The 20,910-nt window shown below is 36.4% G+C and overlaps 4 protein-coding genes across 4 annotated transcripts; all 4 read right to left on the bottom strand.

Moving 5' to 3' along the window:
- Positions 1-74: 74 nt before the first annotated feature.
- On the bottom strand, positions 75-3,173 carry pstk (phosphoseryl-tRNA kinase). The gene is made up of 6 exons (XM_085466507.1): positions 2,840-3,173; positions 1,903-2,140; positions 1,618-1,819; positions 1,437-1,512; positions 563-656; positions 75-466 (listed from the first exon to the last, which is right to left on the bottom strand). Exons 1-6 carry the CDS (start codon positions 3,056-3,058, stop codon positions 252-254), a joined length of 1,044 nt encoding a protein of 347 aa, XP_085322633.1. The 5' UTR covers positions 3,059-3,173; the 3' UTR covers positions 75-251.
- A 1,896-nt stretch (positions 3,174-5,069) lies between these two features.
- Positions 5,070-13,923, bottom strand: LOC146703326 (disintegrin and metalloproteinase domain-containing protein 9-like). Its single transcript, XM_085466502.1, has 22 exons — positions 13,780-13,923; positions 13,375-13,481; positions 13,211-13,287; positions 13,053-13,131; positions 12,893-12,969; positions 12,482-12,674; positions 12,328-12,390; positions 12,002-12,073; positions 11,740-11,909; positions 11,520-11,610; positions 10,870-11,000; positions 10,199-10,370; positions 9,220-9,309; positions 8,913-9,108; positions 8,673-8,784; positions 7,689-7,869; positions 7,447-7,533; positions 7,248-7,353; positions 6,777-6,897; positions 6,589-6,688; positions 5,945-5,982; positions 5,070-5,817 (listed from the first exon to the last, which is right to left on the bottom strand). Exons 1-22 carry the CDS (start codon positions 13,847-13,849, stop codon positions 5,694-5,696), a joined length of 2,457 nt encoding a protein of 818 aa, XP_085322628.1. The 5' UTR covers positions 13,850-13,923; the 3' UTR covers positions 5,070-5,693.
- Positions 13,924-14,269: 346 nt separating this feature from the next.
- LOC146703325 (disintegrin and metalloproteinase domain-containing protein 9-like) lies at positions 14,270-18,834 on the bottom strand. Its single transcript, XM_085467323.1, has 9 exons — positions 18,818-18,834; positions 18,474-18,636; positions 18,197-18,286; positions 17,881-18,076; positions 17,639-17,750; positions 16,959-17,139; positions 16,720-16,806; positions 16,544-16,645; positions 14,270-16,046 (listed from the first exon to the last, which is right to left on the bottom strand). Exons 1-9 carry the CDS (start codon positions 18,832-18,834, stop codon positions 15,957-15,959), a joined length of 1,038 nt encoding a protein of 345 aa, XP_085323449.1. The 3' UTR covers positions 14,270-15,956.
- Positions 18,824-20,232, bottom strand: LOC146703324 (snake venom metalloproteinase acutolysin-C-like). The gene is made up of 5 exons (XM_085467242.1): positions 20,085-20,232; positions 19,926-20,002; positions 19,762-19,840; positions 19,604-19,680; positions 18,824-18,948 (listed from the first exon to the last, which is right to left on the bottom strand). Exons 1-5 carry the CDS (start codon positions 20,133-20,135, stop codon positions 18,879-18,881), a joined length of 354 nt encoding a protein of 117 aa, XP_085323368.1. The 5' UTR covers positions 20,136-20,232; the 3' UTR covers positions 18,824-18,878.
- Between the last annotated feature and the right edge of the window lie 678 nt (positions 20,233-20,910).

The raw sequence follows: 20,910 nt of genomic DNA, 5'->3' as shown, positions 1-20,910 counted from the left end.
AGAAAATGTAATAATGATACTCTTAATTACACCACTGTACCATATCAGGAGAGAAGTCACGTAGACATCTGAAATCAGTTGAGGAGAATTTATTTTAAAAAATAAACATTTCATTCACAGTTGTAATAACCAAGTTATTACATAACAACCATTTACGAGTGTTTCACTTAGTAGCAGAAAAATAATTTTAAAAAAGCATTTTTAAATTCTTACATTTAATAAAATACAGTACATTGGCTATTCAGTCAAGCTTATTTGTCATTCATGATTCTAGACAAGATTTCTTTCAAGTCATCATTAAAAATTTCAGCTGCTCTCTTCGCTGCATGCTCTACGTTGATTTCTTCTCCTTGGATAAATGGCACTTCATGGAGGAAATGTTTCCCCAGGTTATGAAGAAACGTTGCTTTGGATTCACTCAGCTGAGCAGCCAAAGACCTCATGCGTTCAGGAGGTACTTTATTCTCTAAAATTAGGGAAAGACGAGTTGATCATTTAGCTAGGCTTCAAGTGGCAGCATGCTCTGGTAAACTTGAAATAATAAATATTATCCAAAGCTGACCTCTGGCAGTCTTCATGGCTTCAGAGATGAGGCGTCGACAGGCCTGGTCAGCCTGGTGGACAACACTATTGGCACATTTCAGACGATCAGCATCCTGCAAAATAGATGATGATATATGTGCAGGTGCATGTCTTAAGCCAATACCAATGTATATATGAAAACAGCAACATAGATTAAAAAAAAAATCAGTTATGCATGATGGTATTTCTCTGGCTTCTTGTATTTCCACTACTAATGATGCATTCTTATCTCAGTGCAAAACCGTCCTTTTAATATATTTCTAATTTTCCACTTATAATATGTAGTATTAAGGGACCTGTTATTACTATGTAATATCAAGACAAGACTACCTGCTAGTACTGTTGTTTATGATCATGAGTGAGTTTTTTTTTTTTAAACAGTATGTGTTAATAATGAGTCATTGTTATTATTATTGCATGTTGATGATGATGGTAATAATTGTTATATCTTAACCCCTCCCCTTCATTTTTTTCCTTCTCTGTCTCCTTTCCCATCCCTCATCCATCCCCTTAACGGTAGCTTGGTGTAATGATGTTCCAATATAGCTGACGGTTAAAACTTTCAGAGTTACATGGAAGAGGCTCTGGGTCACTTTCTTTACCACTGAGATAGACAAAAATCTATTTTACTCAACTGACAACCCACTTATAAACAGTCTCACTCCTTAGGGTCTGTGGGCTGTTTTAAAGGGGGGTCATGCTTGAGGTTGGCCCCCTCTGATTAGGTACTGTTGATTTGAGGACTCTTGACGATGCGTTATTTCATACGTTAAACCTTTAGAAATGATAGAAATGATCTGCTTCTGTAGCTACATCACTAGCATGTGTCTCAAGTTTACTCTACAGTGACGCACCTTTTGTTCTTTGTTGTCTTCTCCCAGGCTTAGTGGGTTATTTAGTGCAGAGGAGATCAACTCCATCACCCTCTGGCTGAGGATAAGCCACATAGGAGAACACAGAGGCAACAAATTAAAGCCTGACTTATGAATTGACTTTGGTAATTAATCTTTATGGCTGCTCTTTCTGCTGCCTTACATGTCAGATTTGGACACAGTTCCTGTGCTGTTAAGTGTAATGCTGTTAATCTCCCATGAGTTCTTCTGAGGATTCGGAGACTCCAACCGCTTCACCATCTCCAGTATCACCTCAGTGGGAACGGGCTGAGACCTGCTCTGGTTTCTGCTGATGCATGATTCTAAATCACACTGTAGGTAGACCTGGCAGAAACCCAGCGAATCTGCAACATCAGAAGACGTTAACCTAATATTTGAAGAGCCGCATACGTTAAGTGGCATATTCAGTTGATAAGAGGGGTCTTACACTTCCTTGCAAGCTGACAAACTTCATATCTCATACTTGGATAGTAGAAGTTGTCGTCCAGTAGGAAGACGAGAGGTGGCTTCAGACCTTTAGGCCCCATCAGACCTTGAGTGCACTGTTCCCAGGCAGCAACACTGATCCCAGAGCTGCTTGGTGCCTCTGGCAGTATTTCTGACTTCTGCAAGAACTGCTCAATACAGTACAACACAGCTTGTCTGTGTGACTTCCATTCAGTGTGCTAGAGAGGAGAATCAGTTCTAAAATTACTAGGACATACTCAAGCTACTTATGATGTATGGAGACAATATGGATTTTAAAAACAATCTGCTGCAGAATAAAAGTACTTTGAATAATTAATACAGTCACATATCGTGTAGCAGAAGGTAACATTACAGGGAAATTAAGAAGCTTGTTGTTTATGTTGGCTCAAGACTTACAGCAGGTTGTTTACTAATGTTGGGTCAATCCCCAGCTCCTGGACTGTATATGATGAAGTGTCCTTGGACAAAATACTTATCCTCAAATATCCTATGATGCAAGTGCTAAAATTTACCATGGCCTAAACTATCTGATGTTTTATCTATGTCAATGTTTTACCCTTTCCTAAACTGGGAAAGGGTAAAACATTTGATGGAAAAGTGTAGTGAGAGTTACCTGAATTAGCCAAAAGACCCCAAAACAAATCTAACCTCTAATCTTCAAGCACTGAACACATGCAATTTACTTACATGGATGGGTACATTGACCTAACTTAGTGCTGTCAAAGAGCTAAATTTTTTATTTATTTTTTTACCTTTTCTGTTAATTAGCACCAAACTATGTTATTTAATGTAAAGCTGTACTATTTTGATTGCGTTCTCTAATAGTCATAATGCCCTACTATAGATAATATTACGCAGGATGGTTGGTTCACATTACATTTGAATCATGTCCTTACCATTTCTTGCAGGTTAACACCATCCTCGACCACTTTGGTTCGAAAAGCTTGCTCTGGGATCAGGTCATCGTATGGCACCACAGTGGCTCTCCATCCATGCTGTGCGGCGGTACTGAGAATCCGGCGGGCCAGGGTGGACTTCCCAGCAGCGGGTAGCCCGCAGAGGACACACAGACAGGCCGAAGCCCTGCTGACACTCACGGCCTCCTCAGTTGCCATGGGCTACGAAAGAGCAGCTTCACAACCTAGCCTCTACTACGTACAATTGTACTCTGTTTGCAGCCATGTTGGATATTAACTTCCTCATATTCTTCCGCGTGCCATTTCCTACCGACGTCCTTCAAAATAAAAGCACATAATATTGTAAACGACGTCTTGACCAACCTTGTGTTGTACAGTACTAAATAATATTGTAAATAAAGGATCTAAAGGATTGGAATATCCAAATAACTTTCAAATACAAAATACAACGACTAGTGACATAAAACGAATCGCAAATTGTTTTAATGACTTTTTTCTTGATGTTGGTCCTAGCTTGGCTAAAGAAATTGTAAAATCTGGGCACCCTCCTAAAACTATCAATGTAGCAAACTCAATGTTTATGAGGGGAGTAGATGAAGAGGAAATTATAGATGTAGTTACATCCTTTAACTCCAAGAAACCAAATGACTGTGATGGCATTGATATGGACTTAATTAAAGATATTATTGGATGTATTGTGAAACCATTTACCTACATTTGTAATCTGTCATTACAAAGTGGATTATTTTCAGATAAGATGAAAATCGCAAAGTTAGATCCAATGTATAAAGCTGGAGATAGCAAACTATCGGCCCATCTCTCTACAACTGCAGTTCTCTAAGATACTGAAAAAATATTTTACAATAGATTATATGACTTTATCACAAAAAAACAATGTACTATATATAAAGCAAGTATGGATTTAGACCTAAAATGACCACAATGCATGCCTTAATGGAGTTTATAGATACAGTAACAACTGCTATTGAAAACAAAGAATATGCTGTCTGAGTTTTTTTTAGATTTAAAGAAAGCATTTGATACAGTTCATCGCAACCTTTTACATAACAAACTACATATGGGGTCAGAGGGGTGGCATTATCATGGGCTAACAGTTACCTTAAAAACCGTAAACAATTTACCCAAATAAATGCCATAAAGTCAGAATTGAAATCCGTTGTGGGGCTGCTGCTTTTCATATTGTACATTAATGAGATATGTGCAATTTCAACATCTTTGAAAATAATATTATATAATATAATACAAACTTACTGTGCTGTGGAAGTAACTTGGAACAACTTCTGAATGAACTAGAATATGAATTAAATAATCTGAAGACCTGGTTTGACCATAATAAATTAACATTGAACCTGAGTAAAGCAAAATTCATAATATTTGGGAAATGCACATATTCTACTAATAGTAAACTGACAATAAATAACAGTACCTGAAATAAAATTCCTTGGTGTGATAATACATCACAAACTATCCTGGATTCCAGACATTACTTATATCAAAGGGAAAATATCGAAGTCTCTGGCAAGGTTAAGGATCTCATAAATCAAACATCATTATATACTCTGTATTGTTCTATCATACTGCGGTACATGACATACTGTGTGGTTGTGTGGGGAAACAAGTACAAAACACACACCCATCCAATATACATTCTGCAGAAAAAGAGCAATAAGGATAACAAATAAATCTACTTCAAGAGAACCTTCAAATCCACTTTTTATCAATGAAATCGATGAAATCAAGAAAAGTAAATCAATGCAAAAATTCACACATTAAGCAAGTGTTAAACACAGGGTGATTAGTTTATGTAAAAATGTAGTTTGTTGTTGTTTTGGTTTATGTGCTGAAAATGGTTTTATTTGTGTATGTTCAATGTGTTAGACTTGTACATAGTTAAACATATATGGATCAAATAATGTTGAATTCTGGAGATGGATTTGTAAGCAATGAAATTTGAAATAAGGGGGTAGGAACAGGAAAAGTGTAAACTTCATCCTACTCCTTTTCAAGCACACACATTATGTAGAAATATATATGAAAACTTGATGATTTTTAAGTTTTGTTTTTTCTCTCTTGTTATTTCAATTATATTTGCATGTTTGAAATAATATTCTATCATCTTTCAAAATATGTCAAAAATATCTGATGTGATGAAATGATTTCAAGTTAGTTTTGAGTCACATTCCTGTCACACTTTTATATACCCTTTATTTAAAAAACAAAAACAAAAGAGTAAAAAAGAGGCATAGTATTGAGGGCAACAGAAATTTCAAAATAAATAAATTGCAGTTCTATCAACACATCTTAAGTGGCCAAAATGGGCTGGATGCTGAAGCTTTATTTAGTTTTACATTTTATTTATTTTTTTGCCATTTTGACTCTATGATTCTACACACAGTGTTTCTGTTTCTATTCTTAGTGTAGAAATAATTTAAAAGCCACAAGAATTTTTTACTCAGTTACAACGAAACAATCAAAGTCCATTTTTGATACCCTTCATTATTACATCGCACACATTATAACAATTGCATTTAACTGCAAGAAACATCAATAATATTTATTTTTTTAAAAGCACGATGATGTAAAATATAAAACTCTTTTTGAATTTTATTTGCATGTATCCCCAAATAGTAAAAAGACCTAATAAAACAGTCAGTAAACATTTACCAGCCTCATCCACTACCACATAATAACAGTCAATCTTACAAACAGCGTGCCTTTAATTAGTATTTTAAAATAGTCTCTTCATACAGTTTTGATCTGTAGCAAATTCATAACTTCAGAAAATAATTTAAATGATACTGTATGAAAGCAATTAGCTTGGTAGATGTTTCGGTTGGATTGGTCTGGGTACTCCAGGGCCTTGTACAGGAGGTGGTTGTTCAGGGGGGTCATGACTGTTTTCATCATCCCAGTAGTTCGTTTCTCCGTACTTGAAACTGACAGATTATGTTTAAAGTCAGAAACCAATCACACATGTTTGTTTGTGTACTGACAGCTTCAGTTTCCATTTATCTATGAGGGAAGTATGGATTTAGTTAAGTAAAAAAGTAAGTCCGTTCATACCCAGAAACTGGAGTTGAGGCAGCTGCTGGAAATGCAGGCTAGAATAAGAACAAGGCAAACACAACAATGAGCAACACTAAACACTAAACATCTAACAGAGTTACCTTTCCTGTTTAGGGATTTGCATTTTCACTAGAAAATAAACAAACATTGCACTTCACGTCCTTCACACAAGTACACACTCTTTAAGTTTTAAGGTTTTACGCACAAGGATATGACATATTGCATGATGTCAGCCAAAATGCAGAAACAGTGTGTGAAAAATGAACTACACCCTGTGATCCAACAGCATCTAAAATCACTTTAAACAGCAATAACTTCATGTAATCATTTTCTCTATAAGTCTCACGTGACTGTGGACAATGTTGCTTCTGTTAATTGAGCTTTGCATGCACAGCTCTCTTAAAGTCCTGGTTTAAGTCTGGACTTTGACTGGGCCATTCTTTGACTTGGCTCCTTTATTTTTCAGAATGTTACAAATTTGCTTTGCAAAGTTTGGTCAACTTCTTCCTCTTGCATTTAAATCATTTTAGAACCTGTTAAGGACATTTGTAACATGCCCTAAGACGTAAAAGCCTTGGATCGACAGAGAGTGTACTTTCTTTTTACCATAACTATGAAGATAAGTGGATAAATATATTTACCCGGTTGGTGGGACGCTCAGGTGGAGGTATGGGTCTGGCACCCGTTTGAGCATTGCTGTTTGAGCCTGCATTTGTGTTTTTGGTCTGAGTCTTACGTAACCTGAAAAAGAAAAAAAAAATCAAAATGTACAACACCATATGAAAAACAAAACTATTAGTATGTACACTTAATTTGAGTTGAAGTTTACCTTTTGAGGCAAGGCTCTAAGGACTCTCTCCTAAAGATGTAAAGGAGCACCAAAATGAGAAGAACCAGAAGAGGAACCACCAAGAGGAAGAAGATCAGCAGGCCGTTTCTGAGGGAGTAGTCTTGTGCAAAAAAGAGATGTTTGTTCAGATGTGAATTAGGAACAATAGTGAAAATTTTATTGCACCAGGAGGGAACTTTCTAAAAGTTCTGCTTTTTATTAGATGAAAATTAATAGTGAACTATCACATTGTTTTTGATTCAGCAGACATACCCTGCATGTCGTTGGTAAAAATGAAAATTTTCCCATACAGATGATACAACAACAAATGCTACGGCAATAATGTCTCCACTAATGAGGGGATAACAGATGACTGTGTATCTAATGATGAATTCAGATGGTCATATTGCCACACATGTGGTATTAGGGGACTTATTTGTCATAGGTCATAACCGGTGAATTAAGACGTACCTATTTGAGCAGGGCCACTGTCTATGCTGCCACCCCACCCTGACCTGTCACAGTAGGGTGGGCCCCAGCCATTTTCACAGTGGCAGTGACCTAGGTTGTTACAAACCTGAAATAAACATTAAAGAGTAAATATCCAGCAGGTCCTAAGTGGCTGGAATCTGAGTAAAGAAAGACAAAAAAAAAAAAGAAGAAACTTTACCCCTCGGCCATTACAGGTGGTTTTTGCATCACAGATCAAGTTGGGCAGGAGAGCAGAGGCATTCACACACTGAAAGTTCACACAGGTCTAAAAGAAAAGTAATGTTACTTACTGGTGCAGTTAGATTGAGTCATTAGCAGTTTTTCCTTATGATGTTGACAGTATTTTTGTAAAAAAAAGTGATACCGTATTTGCATTAGTTGTTACATTTCTTTACTTTGTCATTAAAATAGTTTGCTCACCTTTCCTGTAGCACAGGGGCTGCCAGGGTTAACATAGGCTGGGTCCAGCACATCTGTGCCAAGGTTGAAGTCTGCATTAACACAAGTCTTCCCAGCAACTATTTTGATACTGACTGTGGCACCAGGAGGAGGGTTATTCACATTCACGTTGGTGCACTGCACCTTTCCACACATGGTATTTCTGTGTAACAGAGTTAAATTAAGAAAATGAATCACAGTTGCAAATGACTTAAACACTGGATGAAAAAAAAGGTAAATCTAATCATTAACTGAAATGCTACAATTGTATCTTATCACTCAGTTACTGCCATCAGATAAAGTAATGCTACTTTTTTTTCAAACACATTCACATATGCTTAATCGAATACATGCTGAATTTAGTGTACCAGCAAAGCTTCACATGCTCACGATGAGAGAGGAGATTCATGACATCATACTTATCAGCAATAGGTTGAAGTTAAAACCCAAGAACCACACTTTTATTTTAAAAACAAGTATAATCTACACTTCTGGTTTCTCATGTTTTTGTTCAATGAGTAAATATAATCTCACATTTAACATTTGGCAAGTAAAAGGAAACAAGTTTGTTCACAAATAATGTTGTTCCATAAGAAATCATGGCTAGATTTAAGTATCAAACCATAGTTAGGAAGGTGCTTATTTCAACCAAACATCTTTGAAAAGTGAACTCCAACAGGGGCTCAAAAAATGGAAAATAAGAGGACTTAGAAAGTGCCAAATTATAAGAGTAAAATTGTCCATGTTTTCATTAGATATCATTAGATATAGCTATACATCATTGTACAAAAAGAGCAAAGTCTGAGGGGATGGGATTAAGATGGGAATTCTTCTCAGATTTGACCAACTTTATAAAAACAAAGTCGATGTTCAACATGACTAGCGCAGTACTTTTTCAACACATGTTATCTAAAATCCTTAAATTCATGAGATGATGAATTAATGACATCATTAGAGAGTACTTACGCTAAAGTACATTTGATGTAGTTTCCATTGCTGTTGGATCCACAGTTACCAAACCGATCTCCCTGAATATTTGCATCTTGGAAACAAATATCTGCTGCTTTTATTGCATTATCTGCCAAAAAGAGAAATAATATCCAGAAAAAAGAACAAGAAAAGTCTGAGAAGTCTTGCCTAGTGATCGTAACCACATTACTGAAAACTAAAAGCATGAAAAAAGTAATGAATTATTATTAGATGTACCTGGTGCAAACAGATGTCCGCACTGATAATCATATGTCTGGCAGCGTCCTTCATAGCAATACGCAGCATTGTTTTCACAGGGCAGACCATCCATGAGATAAAAGTCATTCGGACAGGATTCATTTCTTCCATTACAATATTCAGGAAGATCACAGGTATTGACAGAATTTCTGCATGGCGTTCCTGCAACTTTCAGCTAAAAAACAGAAGAGAGAAAAAAGTTAACTCACCCACATTTCCAAATGTTTTTTCTTGGTGCAAAAAGCACAATAATCAACCATAAAGCTAAATCCAACACATTTCAGACCTGACAGTTTTCACAACATGCTCCGTGAGCACATGCAGATCCGTGGGTAAATGTACATGTGGCAGCATTGCAGCACTTATTCGTACATTCCTGTATGAAACAGATGAAAAAAAGACAGTTATTAATTATTTAAACAAAAGATACAAAACTTCAACACCGCCAGAGCATTTTCACTCTCAGAGGCATGAAGCAGAAGTGTAATTGGGTAATTGTGCCGCAATAAGTGAAATTAATTTACAAAAAAGGTTGCAATTCTTTGCACATTGTATTTACTTTGTAAATGTCCGTTCCCATATTTAGACATCCTGATATGATATGATATCTAATATTCCCTCTTAAGACTTGACGCAATTTAACAGATGGTACTGTTAATTCAAATTTATAAGGCATGTAAGAAAAACCTTTACATGATTACCTATTGTTAATGCTTGTTATAAAGTATTATTTTCAGTGTGTTTGACTTTACAGTACTGAGCAAAAGACTTAAGCAACCCTTTATTTCATTATAGTTTGCAAGGAAACTGGAAAATAATTGCAGTGATTTACTGAAATTTGCAAACATACATGGAACTACAGTGTTTTTGTTTTTTTCATTTGCTGCAAATAGATTTTCAGGTCAGTCACTTCTCCCTTCCCCCCCCCCCCCCCATCTGTCCAGTTTCCTCAAAGATTTGCACACCATACCAAACATGCCATGTTTTTTGGCTAATGGCTCTTTGGCAATCACCTTGATGGTGCAAAAATACAATTTATGATTGCTAAACTACGCTATTTTTGGTATTTCCTGAATATTCAAACATTTAAGTGAAGTAGCTTAAAAAATATAATAATAAAAGAATAATAAAAGAAATGACCTTTAGATGAACTCTTAGAAAGTCTGAAAAACTATTGTTCAATAAATAAATGGAAGCAAAATATAAAGAAATGAGGGTTGGTTCAAGACTTCTGCACAGTACTATATTTGACAGTAGTACTCTACCTGTGGTTTGCCACAATCACACTGCTCCCCTTGTTCCAGTAGGCCGTTGCCACACTCAGGATTGCTAATCACATTTGATGCAGCGGGCTGATTTCTCAGACACAGGCCTCCTCCTCTTAAAATCAGTGCTTCAAAATCTGCTTCACTGCACTGGCTAAAATTTGTGGCACCACTGCAAAATAACAGGATAAATCATTTATAGAAATATACAGTTGGACAGGCCTCATATAGATGTTTTTAAAAACCGTACTATAGTGAAAGGTTTCTGTTGTCAAATTCTAAATATCTATACTGATCTAAAACCTTTATATATCTTTCAGCACTGATGGTGCCATTCCAGATGTTAAAGCTGCCATTTCCATAGGCACTAACGCTCCTCTTCAGTTCAGCACCCAGGTTTCCGAAAAAGAATTTCAAATTTTGATTCGTACAACCACAGAACAGTTTTTCACTTTGGTTCAGTTCATTTGGAATGAGCTAGTGACGGCGTTTTCAGATAACGTTCGCATACAGCTAGACCTTTACTAGTGATTGGATTCATTGTTTCCTTAAATTTGACATATCGTCCCAAATTTTCAGAATTGGAATTGTAAGGAAGGTTAAAAAAAAAGACTTCTACGGAAAAAACAATAAATTAAACATTTTTTGAACATTAGTGAAAACTGTATTACCTGGCACCTCCTGACATGATGCAGCTTTTTCCATTACAGGCGCAGTTCGCAGAGTCATGATTCATGCCCAGGTTATGACCCATCTCATGAGCCACCACAGTGGAGACAAAAGCCAAATTGTTGTTGCTAAACTGTAAAAAACAAACACAGGACATTAAATGGTGACATTTTAACAAAATTTATGCCCAATTTGCAGCTCCTGAATTTGAAATGAGAGTTTAAATCAATGATATGATAAATCATTATTCGTGTATAGCCAGAAGAAAAAAAATGTAAATGAACTTAAAAGCATATATCAAATATATCTACAAAAAATATAATATTATATAGTACATATAGATTTCTATTAATATTAGAAATCAATTTATTGATGTAATCACTTTCTCAACTGCAATAGTAATAGCAATTGATACATGTTATACATTATGTTGTTGGACTAATAAGAAAAGCAGTTTCCAAAAAGACTTTGTAATAATACAAAGAAAGATGCATTGTCACGGTGGTGGAGTGCATTCAAGTATAACTTGTTTGACTACAATAGAATGTATTCAAAGCCTGCGAGAATAAGCTGCAGTTTTTATGAATAATGTATGATTGGTATCAGTTTCTGTGTGTCAGCTGGTGTTAGAAGTTAACAGAGATGAACTAACCACATTGATTCCTCCAGAACTTGAGGCAGAGCAGACTGTGCCCACAAAGGCCATACCTAATACACCTCCTGGATATGCCCCAGACTGACCACTAACAAATATGGAAAAAGGGGTAAATGTGTCAGAGAGCAGTTGATATTCTGATATTAAGCATTATTGATACAACATCTTGCTCAGAATAAATAAATAAACCAAAGGACAAAGACCACGTGTTACTTACACAATGAGTTGTCCAATGTCATGCCTGATTTTGGGTATCAGAAAAGTCTTCCTCCACTGAACAAAATTTCCCAACACATTTCCTGCACTGCCGTCCACACTAAAAGGATTACTATCCTTAAAAATCTCCAGGCCCACCAGGACAACTCGGATGTTCAGCTGCTTGTAGTACTACAGCAAAGAGGAAAAAAAATACCAGTGTTTTAGTACAGAATCTAGTTTAATTAGGCACGTTTTCTTTTACAAACTACTTAAAATCTCACCCCGTCCAGTAGATTAGCCATTTGCACCATCTCCTCTCTCACTGCTGTTGCATTGTTTTTCTTAAAAGTATACTGTCAACACAATTAATTTGTATTTAATGGCATTTACATTAACATGCTGCTCAATAGCTTTGGCACTATATTTTACAATATAAGCACTCCAGATTTTGTGGGAAAAGTTATTTTAAAAACTATTATATGCCTGGTGACACCAGGAGTAATATATTCATTTACTGCATCAGTTTACAAAAGCCTAGTCATTATTTCCATATCAGTGAGTTCATAGACACATATATATCTATCTACATATATATTTACACACTCACCCTGAGATTATCCACAACCAGCACCAACTCCACATAACTGGTCTGTGGTAAATTGCGTTTTCTCTGTTAAAGCAACAAAAACCCCAATGATTTTCATGTTGCATAACCTTTTAACACTGCAAATATATGTTGAAGTAACAAATGAGCATTTAACCCGCAGCAGAGAAGTCAGGGATTGGCCAGGCTCAAAGGGTTCGTGGCTCGGCACTGAAGTAGCCTCAGTAACGACTCCACAGGTGATGGGCTCGGTCTGAACGTCCTCCAAAAGGTAGAGAAGGTGGTCATTGGTGGTGGACTGTGGCACAGGCTCCAGGCCAAAGGCCTTATTTTCAAAGAAGATCACACCCCTACAGAAAAGCATTCAAGACATTCTAAGTGACAAACGCTCTAATTCTATTCAGGGGCTTGGCATGGCAATCCTGTAGCAGGTACTATGAGCTCAGGAAACTTAGATACTATTCCTCAAAAAGGTTAAAGCAAATCATTGGCCCTTATCGAGAGCATTTCCCAATAACCAGAATAACTGGAAAATAATTTGAATTGTTTTAAATAGGGATAGTCAAACCTGAGACCAGAGCACGTGCTCAGCGCTACCATTGAATCCTTATAGCCTTCCACCTCCCCGTGGTAATAACAATGTACCTGAAAAAAACAACAAAATGAAAACAGGTTTTAGAGTTAATGCTCAAGACCAGCCTTATAACTTAAGGTGTGTTTCAACGTACATGTTCTTTCGGATACGATGTGTTGTAGTTCCCGGCAGCGTCACGTGAATATTGAACAAAATTTGGGTGTAAGAAGTCTCTGAAAAGAAAAGATGTATATATATTTGTCTGCAGCATTAATATAAGCTTATAATGTCACTACAACCAAATTCACATACCTGTTCTTTTTTAGATGAATGACATGCTTTTGGTTGTTTATGTTGACTGCATATGACACTGTCTCATCTCCATATTTCTTAATATGTAAAGAGCATTTAAAAAAAAAAAGTTCATATTAAACCATCAGCTGAAAAGATAATTCAGTCAGGTATCAGGTACTCACATCTTTTAAATGATGTTGTCTGTTGATGCTTCTAGACCCTCTATGAATCGCTTGAGGATTTACAATGGAATACTTGGAAAGCTTTGATGTAAACCCCTGGAAAGCATCTGCAATGTAAATTCAACAAGATACTATAAAAAAAGAGAAGTCGCTCCATGATTATATAATGCTAGTCTTCAGGAAAAGAGACATTTAAGAATACACGCAAATTAAAATGACCAGAACAACATTTAAGCTTATTTTGCTGTACTTTCAGGAGCTAAATATGTCCTGATTAATCACACACAGCTTTTTTTTCTGGACTTCCCCCCCTTTTTTTTTTAAGAATGAAAAATTCCAAGTTTTCGTTGTATGTCCTTTAACATCGACAGCCTACGCATTTAGTCAAGCTCAGAGGAGTCTTACCTTTGTTATCGATCCCAGAAATAAAGGAAAAAACAAAAACAGTTATTAGGATGTGATTTTTGATGATCATTTTTGAAGTCTGTAGATTGCGTCCCGGTTAGGCCCACAGAGTGCCTGCGTTGTGTCTTTGCTTCCTGCTCCTTGTCAGGTGGCTAACGATGGGTGTGGCTTTGGACAGGTGAGCGACTTAGAAAACCGGACTTTGTTGCAGTGACAATTCAAAGCGATTTGTCAGAGGATTTTTATATGAGAAGTTTTCTTTTAAGCGTTAAAGGTTATATTTCAGTCCTACCTTACAACTTTGTCCCAAATAACTTTTCTACCAAGAGACGCCTCCGTTTGTTTGTGTTGTTAATATAAAGATTGCAATCTTTTAACAATACTTGCTGAGTGGATATTTTCGATATATATTACGTCAGGGTTAAGATCTCGGAGGCTATTTGGAAGTCAGAAATTCGAGGAGCTTCTGGATAAACCAACTATAGCATATTAGTCTAGTGATGACATAGTATAGGCTACACACAGAAATTATCATTACGTTCTTTATTTAAACAGGTTGTATCACTGAGATCAAGATTTATTTTCCCCAAGAAATACCTGTGTACAAAAGACATTTACAGTCTAAGTTCAAAAAGTAGGCAGACAAAGCACATTATTCACGTTTACAAACTAGAAGGCATGAAAAAAAATAACTGCAGATGGATGTAATTATAACTTTTTTTTCTTTTCTTTTTTTAAAAACAACCAGAATTTAGCTTCATATTTTTTTTTATGAATTCATTAATATTTTATTTTTGGTAGCTCATTTCATTGGTCAAATCCATTCTTACCAAGTTCAGTGTGACAAGAAGTGCAGCTAAAATGAGCTGTAATTAAATACCTTCCTGCCTCATTATCTTTGATCAGAATCAGGTGTTTCTCATTATCCTGCTTTGTCCACTTCCATTGATCACTTTGTATGTATTTAAGCCCACTTCTTGCTTTAGATTTTTGTTACATTATACTACTTTTGGCTACTTGAGCTGCCACTGGTTGAATTTCTGGATTCTGTTTGTATAATGGCCTTTTGGATCTTTGGCTTCACCTTAATAAAGTACCTTTTCAGTGTACTTTGAGTCTGCATTCCAGACAACACCCAACCAAAGGTACACCTATTTATGACAACCAAGCATTCAAGTTTCGTCACCATGAAAAGTTTTACTATGTACCATTGGCTGCAAACTGGTTGTCTTTTAAAAGCAGACTTGAGATTTACAATGGCCAAATCAAAAGAAGATCCTTTGTGAACTGCATGAAAATATACATTACAATAATGACAGAAATAATAATAGTTACTTACACAGAATTTCAAGTCCAAAAAGCTGACCTGATAAACTCTAGTCTCAATTCTCCAGTCTCAGGTAGGTTTATTTGGATTTCAGCAAATAAAATGGCTCGCACTATGATGCTAAATGGGTGCAAGGCAGGGCAAAGGTGACAATAAGGAGCAAAGGGTCTGATTGATCCAGTGAAATGTCTCTCTGCCTTGACTTTGGAGTCTCTCAGTGCAGAAAAGTATGCTTAAGGTTTAGAAGACGGATAAGTAATTAGAAGTCAATGTTTCAAAGTATTGAGAAAAATTAAAGTGATTGTTCAGTTTGTTTGTGTCAGAGCTATTAACCGTTTCTATCATTGATCTCAATCCACTGACCTGTGTTATTTGTCTACAAAAGCTTTTAAAATAGTGACCCCTGCTGACGGTTTCATGACAAAACTGAACCACACATCCCTTCTCCTCTATTCTTCCAAACTGAACCTTTGGCTCATACATGGCTTTCCTGAACAGGTATTAATGATAAAAAAAAAAAAATACAAAGGAGAACATGAACCGGAACTGATAGTTTTTCTGCATTCCAACATTCCAGTTCTCCATACCAAACACTGACATTTAATTCAAGTGAAACCAGTTAGGCAGATCAGCTTGTGTATCTCCCTTTAAGGTAGATGTGAAATCAGTGAACATAAAGATATTATTGAAAGATACATTAAAAATATGAGTTTAATTTTAATTTAGTCAACTTCCCTTGCCCCTGCACTGATTACATTTTAAGCAAAAGCATCATTTCTTCCTTAAATAACAACAAAAAAGGCAGTGTTTCCTTTCTCTGTCGAGATGATTAAGATATTTACAGTGTGTCTCAAAATGTAGAGCGACACCAGAATGAGAAAGACCAGAGGATGAACCACCAACAGGAAGAAGACCAGGAGGCTGTTCCTGAAAGAGCAGTCTGTGGTAGAGAAAGTCTTATTACTTAATGGATTAGCAACGTATATCAATAACTTTTTGTTTTGTCATGTTTTTAAATCAGATTACCAAAAATCAGTGACTTTTAATAAATAGTAACAAGTAATAGTATCAGTGCCAGAGGCTATTAAGAGGTGCACAAATAGTTCACTTGTTGTGACCAAATTTAAACCAGATAAAGTTTTAGCTTTTTATCTGTGCAGGCATCAACTGTTAGATAGAACATGGATGATCACACATCATAACTTGATAATTATGTTATTTCTGATCCAACACGCATATAGTTAAACTGGGAAATTTACACAAAACAGTTTCACCAAATTGCCTAGATCAGAATAAGTTACCACAACCATGTCAGTGGAGGAACAGAACAATTTATTCAACAGTAATTTGAAATACTGTGTCTCTAATGATGAATTCAAAGGACTTTGTTAGCCCAACTCAGCATTGATGATCATAGGTCTATTCAAGTCCACCTACCTGAGCAGGACCACTGTCTATGCTGCCACCGTGCCCTGACTTGTCACAATTAGGTGGGGCCCAGCCATCTTCACAGTGGCAGTGCCCTTGATCATTACATACCTGAAATAAACATTAAAAAGAGAAAGTCTGACATGTCCTAAGTGTCTGTATGAAAAAAGAAAATGCAGTTTTACCCCTTGGCTATTGCAGGTGGTATTTGCATCACAGTCCAGGTTGGGCAGGAGAGCTGAGGCATTCACACACTGAAAGTCCAGACAGGCCTAAAAAAAAATTACTTACTGCTGCAGTTAAAATGAGTCATTAGAAGATTTTCCTTCTTATAGAAACACTATTGTCATAGAAAAAGTGAAATCACATTTGCATTACTTGTTACATTTCTTTCTGTTGTCATTAGCAACGAGAGTCTGCTCACCTTTCCTTTACCACAAGGGCTGCCAGGGTTAACATAGGCTGGATCTACCACATCGGTACCAAGGTTGAAGTCTGCATTAACACAAGTCTTCCCAGCAACTATTTTGATACTGACTGTGACACCAGGAGGAGGGTTATACACATCCACATTGGCGCACTGCACCTTTCCACACATGGCATTTCTGCATCAGGAAGTCAAAGAAACAATCAACAAACCTTTAAATGGTATGCCAAAGATGCCATTATTTTCTTTATTCTAATCAAAGGCTCTTTGTAATTGCACTTTTATTAAAAGTTTTCGCATTATCTCACTTGGACGGAAAGTATAGCTTATTTGAAAATTTTAATCTTGCCACAAAAAGTTTCAGCAAGCGCTGATGTGGGTTCACAATAAATGATTCAGGTAGCTAAAAGTAATCATGTAATATTTACGAACAGTGAACTTCATTAGTTGGCACTGTACACCTAGACAAGGTGCCAGTTTATCACATTGAGACAGACATTAGCTCATGCTCACATGCACATCTAGACCCAATTTAGAATCAACAGTTAACCTAATTGAGCTGTGGGAAATAAGCAGGATACCCAAGGGAGAACCAATGGAGGTACAGAGAGAGCAAACTACTTAAATTCACAACATGTTAAATTAATGATGTCTAATCATTAAAAGACAGTACTTACGCTAAAGTACATTTGATGTAGTTTCCATTGCTGTTGATTCCACAGCTACCAAACCGATCTCCCTGCATATTTGCATGTTGGAAACAAATATCTGCTGCTTTTATTGCATTATCTGCCAAAAAGAGAAATAATATCCAGATAAAAACAAGACAAATCTGAGAATTCTTATCTTGCCTAGTGATCGTAACCACATTACTGAAAACTAAAAGCATAAAAAAGTAATAAATTATTACTGGATCTACCTGGTGCGAACTGATGTCTGCACTGATAATCGTATGTCTGGCAGCGTCCTTCATAGCAGTACGCAGTATTGTTTTCACAGGGTAGGCCATCCATGAGATAGAAGTCATTTGGACAAAATTCATTTGTGCCATCACAATATTCAGGAAGATCACAGGTGTTAGCAGACTTTCTGCATGGTGTTCCCAAAGCCATGATCTTAAAAAAAAGAAAAAACGAAAAAAACCCAAAACTCAAATCAAACCTACTTTTATGTTTTTGGAATGCACAAGAAATGAAAAATTGCAACACAGAAGCAAAGTCCAACACATTTCAGACCTGACAGTTGTCACAACATGCTCCATGAGCACACATGGACCCACGAGTAAAGTTACATGTGGCAGCATCACAGCACTCATTCTTGCATTCCTGTATATAATAGATGGAAATAATTATTCTTACTTACACAGACAAAAAGATATGTCATGACGCAGATGTTTATGTGCACCCTAGTTAATAAAATGCGTAACATTTTAGATTTTGCACTGCACCAAGAATACAAATGATAACATTAGGTATTTTTTCCAGTGTGTGTGACCGTATCTTAAAGTAGTACCTCTGGTCTGCCACAGTCACACTGCTCCCCATTCTCCAGTAGGCCATTGCCACATTCAGTCACATATGATGCAGTGGGCTGATTTGTCAGACACACGCCTCCTCCTCTTGAAATCAGTGTTTCAAAGTCTGATGCACTGCACTGGCTAAAACTGGTGGCACCACTACAAAGTAATGGGATAATCCATTAATAGAAATATGCAATTGGATATGCCTCATATCCAATTACATAATTGCATAATAATAATTCATATGATTCCACTTGAAGGAATAATAAATGCTGAAAAATTAAGCATGTAGAAAACACAATAAATCACACTTTTTTATTTGTGGAAAATGTCTTACCTAGCACTTCCTGACATGATGCAACTTGTTCCATTACAGAGACCGTTCACAGTGTCGTGATTCATGCCCAGGTTATGGCCCATCTCATGGGCCACCACAGTGGAGACAAAAGCCAAATTGTTGTCGCTGAACTGTAAAAAACCCCCCACCAGTATATTTAAATTGTGACATTTTAATAACATTTATGCCAAAATGTATATATGTCTCTGTAAGCAATATGTATATATATATATATATATATATATATATATATATATATAACATTATTACATATCCAGTGGTATGTAGCCTATGTATTATCTCAGCAGGGCTGCTGTACATTGAATGGCCAGCACATATCAGGAAGCAAAGCAGAACATAAAACATGCAACGTGAGGGACTGTCAAAATAAAACAGGAACCAAACCACAGACATTCCAATTTACAGTAACATAGGGAAAATGTGAACAAACAATGAGAGCACACACACTTTGAAGACAGGACACAGAGGCTGGACAGAAAGAGGGGGAAAAAGCCGAGACTAGAACGGAAGACATGGGGCACAACTGTAGGGACAGACAGGGATACAATATAAGCAAAACAGAACAGAACTAGATAAGAAACAAAACTATAGATTGTTAATAAATAAATAAAAACAGGAAATGGGAAAACAACAAAAAACGCAAAAAAACTGGGACCAAAACGCAGGGATCCTAACACTGAAGGAGGAACTAGAAAGCTACTTCCAGTTATCAGGAGAAGGAGTACAAAACTAGCCTGACTCCAGATGAAGTAGAGTTGTTTATACCTGAGACCAGAGCATGTGCTAACTGCTACAAGTGAATTCTTATATCCTTCCACTTCTCCGTGGTAATAGCAATGCACCTGGGAAATGCAAAGAAAAAAACAGGTTTTAGAACTAGTCTTCAGATCCAGCCTTACAAATGAGTTTGAGCTTAAACTTACTTGATTTGCTGGATATGATGTGTCGTAGTTACCGGTGGCATCACGCAAATACTGAACAAAATTTGAGTGTAAGAAGTCTCTGAATGGAAGAGAAAAAAAAAATTATTCTAAAGCACAAAAAAGGAACTTACATTAATATCTGTGTGGCCTAATGCTGCACATACCTGTTCTTTTTCAGATGAAGGACATGCTTTTTATTGTCTATAGTGACTGCATATGACAAGGTCTCATCTCCATATTTCTAAATGTATACAAAAAATGTTAAATGTTCCATATTAGACCATCTGCTGAAAAGATGATTAGGTCAGGTATCAGGTACCCACCTCTTTTGAATGTCGTGGACTGTTAATGCTCCTAGACCATCTGTGAATCATCTGAGGATTTACAATGGAATACTTGGAAACCCCATGGAAAACATCTGGAATGTAAATTCAGTAAGATACTATAAATACTGAGAAGTACTCACTTATAATCTCATTATCACTTATCAGTAAAAGGTCTTTTAAATGCCAACACTCAAAACACAATCAGATTTCTGCGATCCAATCCTTTTAAATGAGAAAGAATTAAGTATACACTATAGAGCAAACAAAGCTCTTAGTCAGAGTAATAATGAAAATACAAATGAACAACAATATGTAGCAATTGTCGTTATGAGTGTACAAAAGAAAAAGTTCAGCAGACAAACAACACAACATTTAGCCCATCTCAAATGTGATGTATCCAGGTCTCGTGCCTGTTGAGTCTACTGAGTGTCTTTTATGCTTAATTCGAGGCAAACCAAAGTAGGTCTACCTGTTTTTTGCTTGCTTGTAATAAGGAACCTCCTTTGACGGGAAAAACAGGTATGATAAATTTAGGCGGAAAATAACAGCAATTTAAAATATTTGTCATACAACAGGTATGCATTGGTGCACCTATTTAATTTTAATTATATGTGTGGACTTTTAAGACAGGTGTGTGTAGAGCTGTTGAATGGAATGAGCTCCCAAATACACCTCAAATATGTGAAACACTTACGTAACATGATAAAAATAACGATTTTCTCTGTTTCTATAAAACAATGCTGTAAACCACGACGGTAGTATCGTGTGATGGGTGTGATGCAACAAGAGCAGGTTAGACTTCCGGCCTTCGAAGGGCGCTTTC

The sequence above is a fragment of the Copadichromis virginalis genome, linkage group LG8 (genome assembly GCF_057382275.1).
Source record: "Copadichromis virginalis isolate Kocher_CV1m ecotype Utaka linkage group LG8, C_Virginalis_male_GT1.1, whole genome shotgun sequence".
NCBI lineage: Eukaryota > Metazoa > Chordata > Actinopteri > Cichliformes > Cichlidae > Copadichromis > Copadichromis virginalis.
Note: the sequence above shows the minus strand (reverse complement) of the source record. Positions and strands in the feature narration are given on the sequence as shown.